This window comes from Mustela putorius, unplaced genomic scaffold (genome assembly GCF_011764305.1).
Source record: "Mustela putorius furo isolate JIRA1106 unplaced genomic scaffold, ASM1176430v1.1 tig00003871_pilon_pilon_pilon, whole genome shotgun sequence".
Lineage (NCBI taxonomy): Eukaryota > Metazoa > Chordata > Mammalia > Carnivora > Mustelidae > Mustela > Mustela putorius.
The window spans coordinates 10,893,655-10,913,927 of record NW_025422023.1 but is presented as its reverse complement, the minus strand read 5'-3'; the positions used below and the strand labels follow the sequence as shown (position 1 = coordinate 10,913,927).

General features: G+C 35.2%; 1 protein-coding gene across 1 annotated transcript in view; it reads left to right on the top strand.

Moving 5' to 3' along the window:
• Positions 1–20,273, top strand: part of TACR3 (tachykinin receptor 3) — a 79,500-nt gene that overhangs the window by 34,074 nt on the left and 25,153 nt on the right. The window contains exons 2-3 of the mRNA XM_004748139.2: positions 101–289; positions 1,582–1,732. Coding sequence (XP_004748196.1) covers positions 101–289; positions 1,582–1,732 — 340 coding nt within the window. The remainder of the gene's footprint in view (positions 1–100; positions 290–1,581; positions 1,733–20,273) is intronic.

The window sequence follows — 20,273 nt, the reverse complement described above, 5'->3', positions numbered from 1 at the left end:
TTAACTTGCTTACCAGAGAAATAACTCCTTTGAAACTCCATTTTTAACTCTGTACCAAGAAAGACAAAAAAAAAAAATGGTTTTGTTTGTTTTTGTATAGGTATATGGCCATTATTGATCCCTTGAAACCCAGACTGTCTGCCACAGCAACCAAGATCGTCATTGGAAGTATTTGGATTCTAGCGTTCCTACTTGCCTTCCCTCAATGTCTTTACTCCAAAATTAAAGTCATGCCAGGCCGTACTCTTTGCTATGTGCAATGGCCAGAAGGTCCCAAACAACATTTCATGTAAGTTAATTCTCTATTGTGGTTTTCAATTCAACTTATTAAAATACTTGAAGAGCTACAGGTTGGGAGCAACAATTAAGTAAATAAGACATAAGCATTTCCCTTAAGGGTTCACACATTAGTTGGGAAAAAGATATTAAAATATTATGACTGGCTCAGTCGGTAGAGCAACTCTTGATCTCAGGGATGTGAGTTCAAGCCCCATATTGGGTATAGAGATTACTTAAAACTAAAATCTTTTAAAAAGGGGGGGGGGCGGGAGGCTAAAATACTACCATAGAATATGATCAGTAAGTTTTGTTAAGTTTCAAAGGTTTCTATTAGGAAATATTTGATGACATTTATATGGGGTTGAATTAGGGAATTTCCTGGAGGAAGTGATAAGATCCCTGGAGATAAAATCATTACACAAACAAAAGCAGGGTTCCTATTGATTGAGGAAAGAATGGGAAGGGAAAAACTGAAGCCCAAAGGTGTGGCTTGCCCTTTTATAAAATCCTGGCCAGGGAAAGGCAGTTCTGGAAGCTACACAAAACTTTATACAAACTCTAGTTGTATGGTTATATTATCAGTAGCCCACCTATTCTTCCCTAACTGCATTCTTATGATTTTAATTGAAAGCTATGAAGTCCTAGAGTCGAGTTTGCTAATTTATAGTATCATGACACTATAAATTAGTGTGTGACTAACACATCTGAATGTTATTTACCAAATTAATAATGCTATCAGATGTGTCATGACATTGGAAAAATGAATGTAAATGTAATTACCTGATTTTTTAAGTTACAGTCATATAACTTGTGGATCCAAAGTGGCTTAGAGTAGTTACATTTTTTTATTTGGATAAAAAACAATTTGTTTCAAATATGACCGGTGTTGCAGAGATATATAGAACAATTTTACATATGAGAAAATATCTCTCAGTTGATTCATCTCTTTCTCTCTGATGATAATTTAATTATATTAATTCAACCAATTACCAAGCAGAAAAATGGCATTCATCCTGAACCTCTAGGCAGGGAGAACCTGGGTAGCAGTCTAAATCAGCATTGCAATGCAGCTAGAGTTTTTGCATATGAATCAGAGATTGACAAGAATCAACTGGTAGCATTTGGATGACAGTAGTAGGCAATAACGTCATATCTTGACAGATTTGGGAAATGATAACTTGGAGAAAATGTGGAAATAATCTTTGGAATTTTCTATTGTGATTTAAAAGGTAATGAATGCAAAGTTCCATATGCAGTATCAACATGTGGGTTTTTTTTTGGTTTTTTTTCCATTTTTTGCAGTTACCATATTATTGTCATTATACTGGTGTACTGCTTTCCATTGCTCGTCATGGGTGTCACATACACCATTGTTGGAATTACTCTCTGGGGAGGAGAGATCCCAGGAGATACCTGTGACAAGTATCATGAGCAGCTAAAGGCTAAAAGAAAGGTACTGTTCCATATTATTTTACATAGGATTTGTGTATGTAGCCCAACACAGAGGGGAAAACCTAGTCATAGCATTTTAACATGATTGGATGCTTTACTCTCATTTTTTGCCTGTTTTCTTTCTTTCTACCCATTTTTTCTTTTAGTTTATGTCTTCTATAAGCACTGTTTATGTACAACATCGGTTCCAGATTAGACAATCACTTTCTTACAGCAGGACTTGTACGACCTTTTGCAGTGTTCTCAATTACTCCACCTGAAACTTTTGAAATCTCACTTGAAGTCCCAGTGATTATATTTCTGCAGTTGTAGTGTTATGCCCAAATTCCAAGCCGTCCCCCCAAAGACGACCATCAGAGTCCAGAGTCAAAGCCAAACAGCAAGGGTCGTTTATTAAGAGTTCGAACCTGGACCTCCACGCACTTGTTGCCGGTGACGCTAAGAGGCCCTAAGCTCAGGATCACATCACTTTTTATACACTATTTTGGGGAGGCAGGGACTTTGCATACATCATATCTTGTAACAAATCGCTACATACCACGGGCAAATCAAAAAGGAACTCTATAATATGACTGGCGCGCTACACAGCGGAAAAAGGGCTGGGAACAGATTTTTGGTTAGGTCAAGAGGCTGTCATTCTTCAAACTGCTGAGTTGGCACTGCTAGGGTATGTGTCACCTCAGGATTGGTCGGGGTCTTCCTGTCAAGCCGCAGGGCACCAGATGGTTATTATTTCTTGGCCCAGAGCCGGATGGGGGGCCGGGAGCAGTCATTCTGTTACATCCAATTCCAGGTGGGGGTTTCTCTGGCGTCAGATGACTGTTATCTCTTGGACCAGAGCCCCATGGGGGGCCGGAGAACAGCCATTCTGTCATGTCCAATTCTGGGCGGGGGATGTGTGGTTACAAAGTGTCTATAGAAAGTATGCTGGTATTTTTCCATCTCCTCATGGATTAGCAAGAGAAGGTACAGAAGCAGAAATAGCGGTAATGGTTATAATTTAGGCATCGCAGTAGCTACCTTTGTCCTTTATTGAACAGAATACCCCTGATGTCCTCTAATCTCCCAGAAGCTTCTTTTATCCCAGGAATCTCTCCTAGTATGTGCTATAATTTCCCAACATCCATCTACCTATCCCTCTCCTCCTAAACATGCCTCCACTCCTCCCCCAGCCCCATCTAATTTCTACCAAGCCATCATGTATGTCTGATTAAGACATGAGGGCTGCAGTATAGTTCTTCTATGACTTACTGGGTGGCAAGAAAAAACTTATTTTTGAACAACTCACATGAAACAAAAAGCCTCTAAAGATTATTATAATGACATTTTACTAGGATTTTTTAATGAAGATTTTTTTTTCTATCATGTGACTCAAGTGAGATTTTTTTAAAAATGTGTGGAGTTGAAAAGAATCCTAGAGCTGACTATCCATCTTCCTCTCTCTGGCTGATGTGTTCCTCATACAAATCAGAGAGGTTTTCCCAAAGAGAAAAGAGTCATACTGATTATGCCCATTATTTATTCCATTTGTGATGCATTTATTTATATAGAACTCTACTTACTACATGGACTCTTCCTTAAAAAACACTCAACAATTTAAAAACCAATTACCTAAAAACCCTCATTTAATAAAGATCACCCATGTTTTAAAATCTAATGTAGCAAACCGATTTCATTTTAGTTTTTTCCTCTGTTACCGATAAAGGAAAATAAGATTTATGTCCAGTTCACATTTTATCATGGTCTCTAGTATTGGAAAACAAAAAGTGCATGAACTTTTACACATTAAAAAAGTGCATGAACTTTTACACATTAATCTAGTCATTTCAGCCTATAATATGGATAATTATGGGTTTCTCTTTCAAAGAAACTTACCTTAAAAATGAAGTGAAACTATGCCTTTAGCACACACACACACACACACACACACAAAGTCCCTAAAACTAAAAACTTAAAGAACATAAATAACACACATCTTAAACGAAAAGTTTCTCTTTCCATTTTGTAGTGTCAGCTCTCATTTTCCAACATCTTGCTCATATTGCAGTAGACTTGGGGGGGTAATATTTTTTATAGCTGTGTTTTAGGTGTCATCACATTAAATAATTGATAGGTATTTCAGAGTAACATTTGTCTCTGTACTGACCACTTAGCTTCCCATCTTTTATTTCTTTCTTTTGGTTTCGGCATATTTTTTAAAATATTTTTTCTTGTTCACTCCTAAACAAATTAAAATAAGCCCAGTAATTGTTGATGATAGTTCTCTTTTTCTCATATTCATGTAATATTGTCTACCAAGAAATGAAAAGCTCATGTGAGTGTTCCTTTTTATTTTTGATATGAGTCCCAGAAGGAAGAAAAGCAAAAGGCAGTATTTTTGTCTTTGCCCTCCTATAACTGATGATAGTAAGGCATAAATATTTACTTTTTGTTTCACTACTCTACAATTTCAAAGTATAAATGCCAGTTCAAACTGAGAGGAACCCTTCTAGAACATTTCAAAAAAGTAAGACATTTAGAAGTTCAAGTACATATTTCTGTCATATTGTGTTCTGGGCTAAAATAATCCAAATGACATCCATGCCATGGACATCTCATAATGAATCACCTTACCCTTGGATTCCTTTCATAGGCATGTATTAGAATGATCAAGATTATTGCAGAAATAACACTCATTTCTAAAAATTTAAAAAATAGAGCTGGCTTTTCTCTTAATTTATTTGTACCTAAAATTAAAATACTGTGGTCTGGAATACCGTTATTTATCTAGTAATCATATTTTTTCTATATTTTAATATGACAAATTAGGTCAAAGATGTAAATCCCACCCTGGATAAGCATTTTAATAATATCTTCTATTAATAATAATATCTATATTCTAATAATATTCTATATTATTCTATAATATTCTATATTCTATATTCTAATAATATCTATATTCTAAGATATTATTTAATAATATCTTCCTTATCTTCTAGGGAAATACATCTTTGGTAATACAGATTGGACTTCAGAGATTAAATAAGAGGGTATCAGTTACGTAGTACAAATTCATGATGACTGTGGGGAAGAAGGACTCCATAACAACTCTGAGCCAGCCTCCTAGTTATAAAAGAGTAATAGTGCCCCAAACACACATTAACAAGAATAAATGAAAGCTTACAAAATTTAGGCAACTCCCTGAGATCTCCACCACCACTGAGAAACATTACTTCCATTTTTCTTTCTCCCACAATCTGCAGGAATTGTGCCCAATTTCAAACATTAGACATCAACTTCTCTGAAGAACAGCCAGTAAAATAAATTACTATGTTGAAGTCATAATGAATTTAGCAACCTAAACTAATATGAAACTTTCAAATAATTGAGGATTAACTTCCCCATTTAATCTTTACATATGACCTGCCCAAGTATATTTATAGTTTGAAAATAATACCAGTAGTTATAGCTAGTACCAGGTAAACAACCTAAATATTAGTCTTGAGAAGTAAGTTAATACCTCTAGAAATATTTTCTCATCTTTAAAATTGAAGTGTTGAAACTGAAAATCAGTATTAAAATTCAATGGCTCTAACCAGCTCACTTAACACTAGGAGGTAATAGGTAGGATTGTCTACATTTGAGTCAGATATATAGAACCAGTCTTCCAAAAATATGTTAACAATCACATTAATAAAGTCTTTTTATGGAGTGTATTTTACAACTTCAGAGTATTTTGTGTACCTCATAGCACAGGTATATTTAATTTATGGTAAATGTGCTAGATTTTAAAATATTGTATTTTATATACCCACTGGCTTTCATAGAAGTTTATTTAAATATGCATGTTGAAATAATAATGTACCTTTAATATAATTAAGTGGGTAACTTAAGAATCCAGGCACTTTAAATAAGAATATCTTCAAATACTAGCAAAATACAAAGTTTCAGTTAATATCGCACAATCCCCAGAGTCTTAGCTCTCATTAGTTCATTTTTTGGGGGTAGTAATTTGTTAATATTCTTGCCAAAGCTCTCCTTCAAGAAATGTGTACTATTTTGTGCACTGTTATAAATACTCAAATTGAAAATATAATATTTTTATAAATTTTTAAGAGAATGCTTTTCTAACATTTTCCTGTTTGCTGAGCTTGTTCTACTAATGTTTACATTCCAGTATAAGAATACTTTGGTGTCTGGAAGAAAAAACTGATCTTGTTCTACTTTGTTCTACTTACTGGTGGATATAGTCACAGATTTTGGCTACCCTATGTATGAAAGAAATCTATTTGAAGTCAACAATTATACAACAAAATTTGAAACTTTATCTCTTTATGTTGGCATATAAAGAGTCAGACTGTAATTATGTAGTGGTCAACTCAAGCTGATTTTAAAAGACATCTGCAATTTAAAAAATAGATCTGATCAGAACCTAAAATTTCATGAATCCCTTGCTTACTGCTATTTTGGATTAAAATCAAATGCAGTATAAGGAAGAAATGAGTATGGGGTGCTAACATCTCATATTTAGGATGTTTTGGTAAAAGAAATCTAGTGTGTTCTTTGACATTTTTTCAGTCTTGTCAAAGTTGTTCCATTTCCTTAAGTATCTAGAAGAAAACTGTAGATACTGTCTCAGAAGCTATGATAATGCTTATTTGAGTTAGAATCTTATCTACAACTAAATCTACACAACTACAATTTGAAGGCTGCACTTTGGAAACAGAGAGAAGTTGTTATCGGTCTCTCCCACTTAGTATTCTCATATATTGACTACTTTCTTGGCAATGTGGCTGAAAAAAAAGTAGTGACATTCTCCTATAAATGATATTAAATTCTTGGCAATAACAAAATATATCCCAAAATATATGTGTGAGTCTGCTGGCATCTTGGAGCAACTATGTAGAAATAAATTCTAGAAGACCAGTGATAAGCAAGATGGAAAGAAAATAAATTATATTTATTAACGGATATATGAGTTGGACATAAAACATAGTTTAACACGTTAAATAATTAAAATTATTAACTTCATCTATAAGAAAAATAAATCGTGGCTAGAGAAGGAAAACAATGATAAGAACTATATCAGATCAACCTTAATTCATTCATCAAAGGTGATATATTAGAAGTTCCTATTATAGAAAGAACACTGACAAAGTTTATCTGATACCAGAAAAAAAAATGTTCTCTTGTGATATTCTTATAAATCAGATAAAGAAAAATGGCCTTGTTGCAAATCATATTAGTATTGATTTAATTAGGATGCTCCATGTGTGCCAATGAAGAGAATGGTGTCAATCTAAACAGAGGCTTTGAGGGGCATGCCAGAGAGCTCTATCCTCAGTACTAGCTCATTCAAAATCGATCAATAACTATGTGGCCATGATAAAGAAGCCTAGAGATAGAGACAGAATATTAGATGAGGGGCACCTGGGTGGCTCAGTGGGTTAAGCCTCTGCCTTGGGCTTAGGTCATCGTCTCAGAATCCTGGGATCAAGCCCCACTCAGCAGAGAAGCCTGCTTCCCCCTTTCTCTCTGCTTGCCTCTCTGCTTCCTTGTGATCTCTCTCTCTGCCAATAAATAAAATCTTAAAAAAAAAAGAATATTAGATGACTGAATTAATAACTAGGAAGGCCTAGAACAGAGGGCCATGTGCATGCATGCTGTATGGTCTTGATCCCATGGTTCATGAAAAAGACTGGGGTCTTGGATGTTAATGATAGCTATTCTTTTTTTTTTTTTTTAATTTAAAGATATTTATTTTTTTGAGAGCAGGGAGAGGGGCAGAGGGAGAGAGAGAATCTCAAGCAGACTCCATGCTGAATCCAGAGCCTTACCTGGGGTTCATTCTTAGGACTCTGAGATCATGACCTGAGCTGAAACCAAGAGTCAGGTGTTTAACCAACTGAGCCACCCAGCTGCCACATCTATGATAGCTAGTTACTGCCCCATCAGTGTGATTTTAGACACATCTCTTTAACTTTCAGAATCCTTGTTTACTTAAGACTGTGGAGGTTTGAAAAAGGACTTTTTGTATTGAAATTCAGTGGTTCTAACACTCAGCATCATGCCTTTTACAAAGGAGACACTTTTCCTGTTGATATTTCCCTCTTCTTGAGCTATTTTCTAGCTTTTTCAATATGGAGAACATAAAACTGAATGCAGAATCCTGTCCAGACATTTATATCTGATTCTCACTTTAGTCCTTTTAATAAATCAATGGTTTTTATTTAAGATGGTTATAGATTTTATCAAGGCTTACAGTTCAGATAAATTATATTAAAGATAAAATCCATTTCCAAGTGGCCTAGAGTTGTTTTTTTCTATGCATTAATTCAACAAAAAATATAAATGGAATATTTCCTGTGACTACATCTAACCAAAGTAACAACAGCCCAACCACAAGGGGAAAAAGTGTTACTTCCAATTTTTTAAATTTAGCCTAAAAGCCTCGTAGTCTTGGAAAGTATCCATTAAAACAAGGTGAATCAATAGTATGATAGCACATTTCCTTCTCTGTGTTTTAATATTTACATCACATTTTATGCTATTAATCTCATTTTTTTTCCTAGCAATTGTCTTCCTTTAGCTACCCAGCTGTAGCAAATAAAGTAACGCAACATGTGCACATTTTTCTAAAAGAGAGCTTGCTATGCAATGTCAGCAGTGGCAGACGTTCAGATTAATTGAGAATCTGCTGAAATGCTGGCTTTGTGAATAAACTAGAAGTTTTGTGTCTGACTCTTTCCCCATAACCAATTATTTTATCTTTGTGTACTTCACTTTCCCACCAAAAAATAAAAAAAAAACTTTATTATCTATATGACTTAAATTTCAAATACTAAGACCTTATGTAAATGTACAAGCTAGTATATAATTCAGTGTGATTTTTCTATCTTTGTGTCTCTCCCTCATTTCTGTGCCTTCATGACACATCTCCACTTATTTTCATACCCAAAATTTGGTATAATAATATTATTATTCATATTATCATAAAACCATATATCCTTTTAAAATTTTTGTATTTTAAGAAGTACATATCTTCTCATATTTTTCCCTTTAAAATGTATAGTATAGGCATACATTTTATACGTGTGTGTGTGTGTGTGTGTGTGTGTGTGTGTGTGTGTATCATGGGGTCCATGATCAAATGAGCGAGACTGATACAAAGTAAAGGTTAAGCAAAGCTTAATTCCCATGCCAGGCATCAGAAACCAGACTGACCAGTCACGGCCACCTCATAAGAGAGAGATGCCTTGCCGATCTCACAGGCTGGTTTTATAGGGCATAATCACAGACCTCAAGGTATGTGGCTTCTATTGTTGGGGCTTTTATTCCCAGAATTGATACCTGAAACCCATACCAGGAACTACTGGGGCGTTTATTCCCGGAATGAAGTCTGTGGATGTAAACAACAATACGGCTACCTAAGCAATATGGACTCGCTCTGGCTAAGCAGGCCCTAATAGTTAAACAGGTTTTAACATTAAATCGGCCCTAACTATATATATATATATACCTAAAGTTTATACAGGTCTAAAACCAGTATTTTAGTAGTAGATTTTCTAGGGAAATGAAAATCAAGGACTGTAAAATATATTTTTAAGTTTTTGTCATGTATCACAAAATATCTCCCCCATAAAGAAAAATAAATATTATAAGCACTTCATATAGACATTCATGATAATTTAATCATGTATTTTATTCATATATTTTGAGAACAGTTTGTGCTCTGGCTGATGAATCAATGAGCATCATTAGATCATATCTCCTTTTTTTATTTTGGGAAATATATAAATATTCCCTCAGGATATGATGAAAATTTATATGAATTGAGCCTTTGAAAACCATGATGTCTTCAAGATACAGAACTAAGACCAAAACAAAGTCAAAAAACACCTGAAATTTATGATAGGTAGATAAAAATACTTCTAATGGAAACAGTGAATCTAAAAGAAACTAATAGCTGCTCCAGCTCATTAACTTCTACCCCCTTGGGGCTACAGCTCACAATCAGGAGCATCTCCTACACCCGACCTTTGCACTGAATGCAGATGCCACTTGGATGCAATCTTTTGATTAAATCTTCTCCCTGCTCTCTATGGGTGGCAGTGGATAGCAATCATTTTGAAAAGCCTAGAAAAGTTTCTGTGTATTTCTTTCTGCTTTGCCAAAGGTACTTGAGAGAGGAAGTGTTTACTCTTTTTTGAAAAGATAGCACTTTCAGGAGAAATGTCTGCAGCCCTTCAGCACTTGGCAATCACTTGAGAAGATTTCTCCGTGGATTATCCATTAATAGTGTTCATTCTGCAATCACAGGTGCAGAGAACACTGGGATTAGGTTCAGAAATCGTGGAATTCTCACAGGAAAATCAAGCTTAGCATACGAAATCTGTAACAAGTGCTACAAAATCAATATGCAGGAATCGGTTGCATTTCTATACACTGATAACAAACTATCAGAAAGAGAAATAAACCAAACAATCCCATTTACAGCCGCATCAAAAAGAAGAAAATACCTAGGAATAAATTTAACCAAGGAGGTGAAAGACCTGTACACTGAAATTATAAGACACTGAAGAAAGAAATTGAAGACAACACAAATAAATGGAAAGATACTCCATTCTCATGTATTAGAAGAATTAATATGTTAAAATGCCCATACTACCCAAAGCAATCTACAGATTTGAACCAATTCCATTCAAAATTTCAATAGCATCTTTTACAGAATAGAATAAATAATCCTAAAATGTGTATGGAACCACACACACACACACACACACACACACGAAAAAAAAAAAAAAAACCCAAATAGCCAAGGAATCTTGAGAAAGAAAAACATACCTGAAGGTATGATACTTCTGATTTCAAACTATATTACAAACCTATATTAATTAAAATAGTATGGTATTAGCATAAAAACAGATACATCAATCAGTGGAATAGAAATGACAGCCTAGAAATAAACTCCCATAAATATGATCAATTATTTTACAACAAAGGAACCAAGAATATAAAACGAGAGAAGGGAGGATAGCGTGTTCAATAAACGATGTTGAGAAAACTAGACAGCTATATAGGAAAGAATGAAACTGGATCACTGTCTTAAAATTCTGAATACTTCAGGCCACACAAACACACAAATGCACACACGGAATGGTATCAATTATTATAGGTTTTACAAAATCACCATCTAGATAGATGAGATTGAATGAAACTCTTCTACTGATTTTATATGTGTTTATTATTTAAAACTTGGACTTATCCGAAGTTTATACAAGTTGTGAAATGGAATAACTGTTTTATTTTCTAGATTCTCTTCTATTGTATAATATTGTAATTCTATCCCCTTCACTTATTTCATCCATCTCTCTACCCACCTTCATTGACTTCCTTCCACATATATATTACTTAATTCTCACAATATTAATGTGACTTTTTCTTGCTTTATAGAAAAATGAAACTGAGTCTCAAACTTATAAAACTAATAAGTGGCAGAACTTGGACCTGAATCATCAACAGAAGTTTTTAGGGCTGTGTTCTTTTAGAGAACTACTTAGTTCAAAGGACCAGGTTTCAGAATGATACTTAGTCTGAGTACTATCTGTATTATACAAGGTACATTCTTACATACTGTCTGTACTGAGCTTCATAATTTCCCTGAGGTAGTAGGCCTGGTGGAAGGTGTTTTCTTTAACTGAACAAATCAGGAACCTGATGTTCCAGGAGGGTGAAAGTGGCCCAAAGAGCTGAGAATTGTGTACATGAGCCCATTCAGTACTATGGAATGCAAGATGACCATTCCTTCTGTCATACTCAACTGCAAAGAATTGGCAGCTACCCTTAGCCAATCTTTTGTGCATTAAAAATTTTGCCTGGTCATTCCATTACACATCCTGATTTACTCTAGTCTAGTGCTGTCCAACAGAAGTTTCTGCAATGATGGAAATGTCTGTATCTCAACTGCCCAATGTGATAGTCATTAGCCACATGTAACCAACAAATGAACACCAAGAACAGCCACTATACCAAGAAATGAAAATTATTTTATTAATGTAGATTGAAATTTAAATGTCACATCTGGATAATGAATACCATATTTTTATCAATGCTACTCTAAAAAGGCATAATAAGCCAACTAGTTATTTTGCAACCAGTGTTTACTCTCATTTACTGTAAAATTGTAGTAAGAATTGAAGAAAATTATTAATTCTACCATTAAGTTCTTAAAAAACTAAGATTCCTTTACTTTAACATTTTGTTCATAGAATTCTAGTATTTGAAGTATTTTTTCTCTATTCTTGATTCTTATTTGTGTTGTGTGTATTTTAACTATATTGTGTCACATATATACTTATTTTGGCTACTAAGCTTCTTGAGCCATAAGTAAAGATTTCTTTGTAAGAAAAGGCCCATTATGACTTCCTTAAATTTCTGACATCATGCCTAACACAAACATATGTAACATATTTGTACAGCGTTAATGGGGAAAACAAAACAAAACAAAACATGAACTGTGGAGTCAGATAGTCTGGTTTGATTCCTGGATTATTGGCTACTGGTTCTCTCACCCTTAATCTCTCACCCTCCATATCTCATTTATAAAATACCAAAATACTACTTCTTTTCTTGAAACTTTTTGATAAGGGTTAATCAAGATAATGTATGTATTAAAGGGTCTGGTTCCTAATGCTCATAAATATGCAGTATCAGTCTACATTTACTTTCATCGATTCGTGAGACAAAAATAAACCTAATTATGATCTCTAATAAAAATAATGCTTATGATAGCTTCATAAAAGCAACAGCATTTATTGTTCTTGTTATATGTCAGACATTCGACTTAGGTGCTTTAAGGAGATGAGCCAATTGAATTCTGACAACCACATGAGGAAGATACTATTATTATTTCATTTTACAGATAAAGAATCAGTCAATAGATGGGGTATAGAATTGCCTGGTCTACTGAATGATAAAGTCAAGATTTGAACCCTGCAAATCTGATTCTAGAGAATGTGTTCCTTTTTTTTTTTTTTTTAAGATTCATTTATTTATTTTAGAGAGAGAAAGAGAAGGTGTATACACACACACACACACACACGGGGGTGAGGGACAGAGAAAGAGAGAGAATCTCAAGCAAATTCCCCTGCTGAGTACAGAGCCTTTTGCAGGCCTTGATCTCACGACCCAGAGATCATGATCTGAGCCAAAGTCAAGAGTCAGACACTTAACCAACTGAGCCACCCAGTTGCCCCTAGAGAACATGTTCTTAACTTCTCTATTATACTGATCATTTCCATACTTTGCTCCAAGTATGGGGTTGTAAATAAAAGAATTCTTCACTTATTTTTTGATTTGTTTAATTACCAGTAATATAACTGAATTATAATATTGTATTATTTAGTAATCCATTCTGAATTAAAAGGCTTTTGAAGATTAAACTAACCAGAATACCTAATATTGTTTTTAAAGAATAAGTACTTCCCAGTACTAGCAGTCAACTTAAAATTTATTCCCAGTGCCAGCAATCAACTTAAAAATTAATTCTTAGAAAACAATCCATCAGTAAACTAAGACTGCATGCATTTACCAAACTGAAGAGGCATCTATTTTAGATATGCAAAAATATGCACTAAAAATGTGTTGCTGATTGTTGAAAATTGTAAATCAGCTCAATAAATGGTATTATTTTGTTTTTTGTTCAGATCAATTTTTAACATTCTAAAGCTCTTTTTAATACATAAAAAATAAAAACAATAGGCTTCCCCAACAAACTGCCCTTAGTTAATATAACACCCTAAAGCATACAGATATTAACTAATGGTTTTGTAGCAACTAAAACAATTTCACAATAATTACACTGCCATTGCCAAATATAAGTAGACAAATATAAGTACAACTCATTGTTTTTGTTTTTGTTTTTTGTTTTTAATTAATTAATTAATTATTTTAAATAAACATATAATGTATTATTAGCCCCAGGGGTACAGGTCTGTGAATCACCAGGTTTACACACTTCACAGCACTCACCATAGCATATACCCTCCCCAATGTCCATAACCCAACCACCCTCTCCCTACCTTCCTCCCCCTGGCAACCCTCAGTTTGTTTTGTGAGATTAAGAGTCTCATAGTTTGTCTCCCTCCCGATCCCATCTTGTTTCATTTATTCTTTTCCTACCCCCAAGCCCCCCATGTTGCTTCTCGACTTCCTCCTATCAGGGAGATCATATGATAGTTGTCTTTCTCCGGAAAATCTAGATTTCTGAAGCCAAATAAGCACAACATTTTGTCTGTGCCAGAAAGCAAGAGGAAAAGAGAGGGAGAAAAAGGATTAAAGCAAGGAAAGAAAACTAGGAAGGAGAGTGATATACATGATATGTTAACAAAAAAGATGAAAGGCTTTTTAACACAGAGGAAGAAGACCTGGGATTGAAGACAGCTGAGTGCTAGACCTGGTATATTTCAGCATTCTCTTGCTTGATTCACCACTTTTCTCTGAGCTCGTTGTCTTATTTGTAAAATGAGAAGATTGAGATATATCATCTCTAAGTTCTTTTCCAGCTATAAATATCCATGATTGCAATTCATGAGTTATTTATTCAACATCTAGTATATACTAGGCATTGTGCACAAATGGTTTTATTTAACCTTACAGAATCCTATAAAGAAGTCTATATTTCAGGTCAGAAATATTAGTGGCCCAAGCTCACTGGAAATTTTCTAATGGGTTCTGTGCAGCTGATTGTGCTTACACACCAAAGTTTTTCCTCATATCTCTGACCCCTCTCAAACAATGAAAGTCACACATATTATATTATTATCCTCAAGTGATGTGTCATGCAGAGATACAGATGGAAAGACCCACACTTAAGCTTAGTTCAGTATGGAGTTCCCTGCACTCAAAAATAAAATTATTCTTCTTCAAATTTGTAACACTTCAGTCCCTACGTTTCTTTCTCTCTGATCACAGCCTCCTATCCCAAGCCCTATCTAGTTGGAGGGAAGAAAAATTATGTGCTTTGACATATGCTTAGGCAAGTATTTCATGGGAATAGTAATGGGACAGAACACAGGAAGGAAAATCATAGGAAACATTAATACTTAAGAGTATCAACTTGTGCTTATAGTGCAAGGTGATGTTTTTTATATGCAGTAGTTCTGTTTCCATTACTTATATAAATATGTATTCATATAAAATATACATAATGTCTTTCTATGCACTGCAGTAGTGAACTAGATGATGAGGCTAAGAAGTAATAATGGCATCTGAAACTAGCTAAAGATCTATGATGAAAAAATTTTCTAATTCATAACCTATATAACACACAATCTCTACATTATTTTACTTTACCCTCACAGTACTGCTCCAGGATAGATAGGAAAGTGTTGTTTTGTTTTGTTTTGTTTCATTCTGAAGAGAGGCATAAGCAAGAGAGTCAGCATTAGAGAAGGTAAAAGTGAAATAGAAAAAGATCAATGTGAAAACCTTAAAATAATCATCAGAGTTCGGTGACTGATTAGATATGAAGACAGAGAGAGGAAATTAAACATTCTATTTAAAGACTCAATTGCTGAGAAAACTGAGATGCTAGTGACAAGAAATTTGCCTGTGAGCAAATCCAGCGATTTAGAGTGAAGATGAACTCACTTTTGGAAGAACCCAACAAACATGGTCCACATGCAGCTGGAGATGTGTTCCAGCAGAGGGAATGCTTACTCACCCTAAGGACGGTGACAGCTAGTGTTACAACTGTGGGAAATGTCTCACACTTCTGTAATCTAAGAGCACTAGTTTCAGTCAATCCATTCTGTGCTGTGATTAGAAATGTTCATAAGCAGAACATTCTATCCCAGCCTCTGAAGGGCATAATAATTGTGAATATAGGTGCACCACCTACTGAGTATCATGAGCCCAAATTCCTCTGCTCATGTCCCTTTTTCCTCCTATTCTCCACAACACCAACCTCCCGAAGCCCATCAGAGGAGCAGAGAAAAATCGTTTTCCCAGAACTACCTGCTTTTATTTATGTTTTTCATTATTTCTATTTTTTATTATTTCCAATTCTGTTAAATAAGGTCTTTCAACCGATGCAAAAAATTCCACTGCTAGCATTGCTCCTCTTTACTAGAGGTAACCAGTTAATAACATATTACTAAAACATTCTTTGAAACAGGTGAATGCTAACTGACCATTTATGCAGCCATTCTTGTGCTCTCAAAAGTAAGAGAGTATCACCTCTCTTTTTCTATTCCTATTTGACTTTGCATCATAATCATACAGTATTAATAATGTGTAGTCTTCTGCTTGTGAAGTCACCTGATGGGACTTGGTAAAAGCCAAAATCATGAAAGGAAAGAACCAGTTCTGGAATTTAGACTTCCTGAGTTCCACAATGGAACTCTGTCCCTCGTCCCAATACACACAGGAAATATTTTTAGTCTAAATCTGTGGAATAAAGTGCATGACTTCAGGACTATATTATTCTTCTCAGCACTAGAAATGGAAGTCTAATAATCTATTGCTGAATGAGTTAAACTGTTCTGGAAAATTTTCCATATTTCATTAAATAAAAATATTTCTTAACCCTGCCACAAGTAAAATAATATGTAGGACTCTCCCTGTTACACAGATTCTTGATTCAGTATTCCAGTAACTTAAAAACTCTAGTCAGTAAAATGAGTTTATATGCATAGATATCATGGTCATTATACAATTCCAAATTCCTTTAACATCAAACTATGCTGGGAGAAAAAAAAAAAAAAAGCCTCCTTTCTTTCATAAAGAACAAAAACACTTCAGTGTTTTGTAGGACTAACTTTATCAATATCAAATATAAATTCCCTGATCATGTATAATAATTAATAGAGAGGTTAGGTTAACAGAATGATAAGATTGCAGAGGGTATACTTTTAGGCTTACGTAGTGCGTATCCCCATAGAAGGTCTGCTGTCTTCGCAAACGTTTCCACAAACCTCCCATTCTGCCCATGCCCTCTGCTGGCAACATCAGCTGTGAAGCTTTTCCTAAAAAGAAAATTCCTTTCCAACAACCCAAAGAATACATGAAGAACAGGCATTTCTTTCTTAGTGTCCTTTTGGTTGGCAGCTAGGACACAGGACCTGACAGAATCAAAGGCTTTCTCCGCTGGAGGTAAAAGTAAGAGATACCAGATTCCATGAGCCATTTCAGCCCCAGGAGCAGCTGCACGAACTGCACATGTCTCAGGCTCACCGTGCATCTATCTAGGTTAGGCAACAGAATACAAATATCAGCTGTATTTCATAATACCTGCCACAAATGATTTAGAAGTGGTGAGGGGATGAGGGGAGAGAGGTGGAAAGAAAATGTATGAGGTTGTAAGAGAAACCATAGCAAACAACCAAGACTAAGTGACTTAAAAACCGAAATTTATTTTCCCCAAGTTCTGGAGGCTTAGAAGATCAAAGCGTCGGCAGGGTTGGTTTCTTTAAGATCTCTGTCCCTGGGTTGTAGATGACCACCTTCCTCCTGTGTGTTCATGTGACTTCCCTCTGAATATAAGGGCAGCAGTCACATTAAATTAGGGTCTACCCATAAGACCTTCACTGTATCTTATTTAGCTCCTTTTTTAATAGTCTGTTAACTTGTATATTCTTGATTTTTATTTTTTTAAATTTTTCATTTTTTTAAAACTTTTTCTTACCATAACACATACCTTCCCAAACTTTTTTAAGTCCCTATTTCCAAATATAGTCCCATTTGGGAGTTCTAGGGATTAGAACCTGAACATATGCATTTGGGGGGGGGGACGATTCAACCCATAACAAGATGTCATTCATAATTTTTAGAAAGGAACCCTCTGATAAAGTGACTTCAGCGTCCTGGCTGCTTGCTGGCACCAAGGAGTATTTCTGCTGTTATAAAGATGCAAGTTCCTCAACAAGGGAGAGAGAGTACACTGAATGAGGGCTAGGGTATGCTTCTCTCCACATCATTCCAACAGGCTTATCTTGGGCTAAAAAAAAAAAAAAAACGAAACGATTTTTCTGTGTGTTTGACTTAAATGTTTTATTCTTCTTCATCCCTAGTTGGCAGTTTGCCTATGAGAGCCCTTAGTACTTCCCCATTCTCCTCCAGTCCACTTTTTTTCATTCCTGCCCTCAAAGAAACAGTTCCTTTTAAAATGATTTCACCTTCCCATCATTAGGTAATCTTTCTGTTAAAATGCCTGGCATGATGCGCAAGGCCCCCAGCACAGCGTTCTGGGAGTGACGCTTACTCCGTGTGTGTTTAATGACAGCCCGTTCCCAGGACTCTCCGTTTTCATTTACCATTAGTTATGTGACCTGGTTTTTAACTAACTTCATATATATCATTTTTTTCATATGTCCTGAATGAAAAATGTAAGTTTTCTCGAGGACTTTGTAGTTAGTCGAAAGGGAGAATTTGCCTCTTAGAACACAGAACCCCTTTAGCAGGTCTTCTTAAGTCAGCAACCAGGTAATTGCGTCCGTCTCGCTCCCTCTTCCTCTTCTCCCTCCCCACCTTTCCTCCGTGCAGCCTCTCCTTGTTTCATTTCTCTGCTCCACAACGACCACGCACCCACAATCTCAAGGACAAATTTAGTACTGTTCCTTTCATTCAAATAGTCCCAAACCTGCAAATTCCCGTCTACATCCATTACCCTTCTAAATAAACGACATATCCTATATATCCCTATATGCGATTTTTCTCTCTTCCACGTCAGAGGATTACAAATAGAAAAGTGATTTTGTTGTTGCTGTTGAAGTTGTTGTCTTCTGTCACACTGTGTTGCAGAGACCCTTTATGTACATGATTCTAATTATTTGCTCTCAGTCTTTTTCAGATGTCTTTGTACTCCATTTTTATTTGTATTTCACTTCTGAAAAGATTTCGGAGAGACTTGGCTACTTTGCTTAGGTGGTTAATCCTAAAGGGCTACAATTGTATACTTCTATATGCTTTCCTCCGTGTATTTCCAAAATTATGTACTTTTCAAATCATTTGTATTCCTTCCAAATCTGTCTTTAATTTGTTTTTTCTTCAGAAATGTTTAGAACTAGAGAAACAATACATTGTGACTATTTTTTACATTTTCATTCTCAGGTATTATCCTCCGATTATGTCTGCCTCATTAGTCCATCATTCTCTAACATGATCTGGCAGCATTATACAAATCTCTGAAATTGGAATTTCTAAAGCTTTCTGCCACAGCCATCTAAGTTCAGAGGAGAATAATGATTTTCACTGACAACTTAAAGGAACACATACAAGCTTCACATATTAAATCTGTAAAGGAAAAGAACATCTTAACAAACTGAAAACAAGGGATAGAATAATAGCTGCATACCAAAAAGGAATACAAACTTTAGTATCAGAATAACAACAGGTCCTTTAGCATTATCCATGCTGATTAAAAGGCAGAAGATCAAGTATGAGATAGTAATTTCCTTTATATTAACAGCACCTCACCGAAAATTGAAAATGCATGATTGATGGCCATAAGCTCATATACCATGTTAATCCAGCTTGAACACCACAGACTGGTTTATTTTAAAACAAGCCTTCATGGAGAACTAGAAGACACTGCTTCTAGTTCATTCATTTGACTGCCAAAACAAACCAGGTCTCCATCATCACAACCCCCAGTCTACCTTCTAGCCAGAAGACTGCTTGCAACATCTCAGAGAACATTTCATTACCAGACCAGGCATTTGACTAGGAAGGACTCTGTACAGAGAGCTCTAACTCCACTGCTGGGAGACAATAAATCAACGTGCATTTCCTTGGGGATCACCTGTAATACACTGAGTGGGAGACCTCAGACTTTACAATTCCGTTTCTATTGTTCTCCTATCTTCCTATAAGACATCTTAGAATTTTGGCAGCTTTGAGAAAATGATTCAACTGTAAAGGTCTTTACCCTCACTTTCCTCAAGTCCATTAGGCCAAAAGGGAAGCAGGGTTCGGGAACGTTTTTTCTATAATGATTTCATTTTTTAGTGCAGGGATGGCGTACAAGCGGCTGTTCTATTATATTCTGTGATGATAAGCCGAAAAATATCTTGCCACAAGCTAAAGGAATTATTTTCCAATATATGAAGTTGTTAATATTTTTTTTAAGTTTTGGAGGAAGGTCATAGAATCCATATTTTTGGGTGATTGAACAACAAAGATCAGATTCTCATCTCTCTGAATTGTGTTGCTTCACACAAAATCATTCTTTTTTCATCCAGCTACAGTACTAGGTTATGCTAGTTGGCTGGGGAAAAAAAATCTAGCTGTTTTGGTATTTTTTTCTTCTAGTTTTATTGATATTAATTTTAAGGAGAAAAGGGAGAATCTATTTATTTTTAATCCTTTTTCTAAGACAGTCATAGGTATGTATATTCCAATATGAAGACAGGTTGATCCAGCAAACGACCTTACAGCATTCCCATTAATTTTTATCCTGTAATTCAATCTGATTTGAACTTCAATATGCATTTTAATTTAATTTTAGGAAGTGTGTTTCCTTAAAGCTGGTGAATGCCCTTTCCCAGTGGCCCTAACAATGGTCC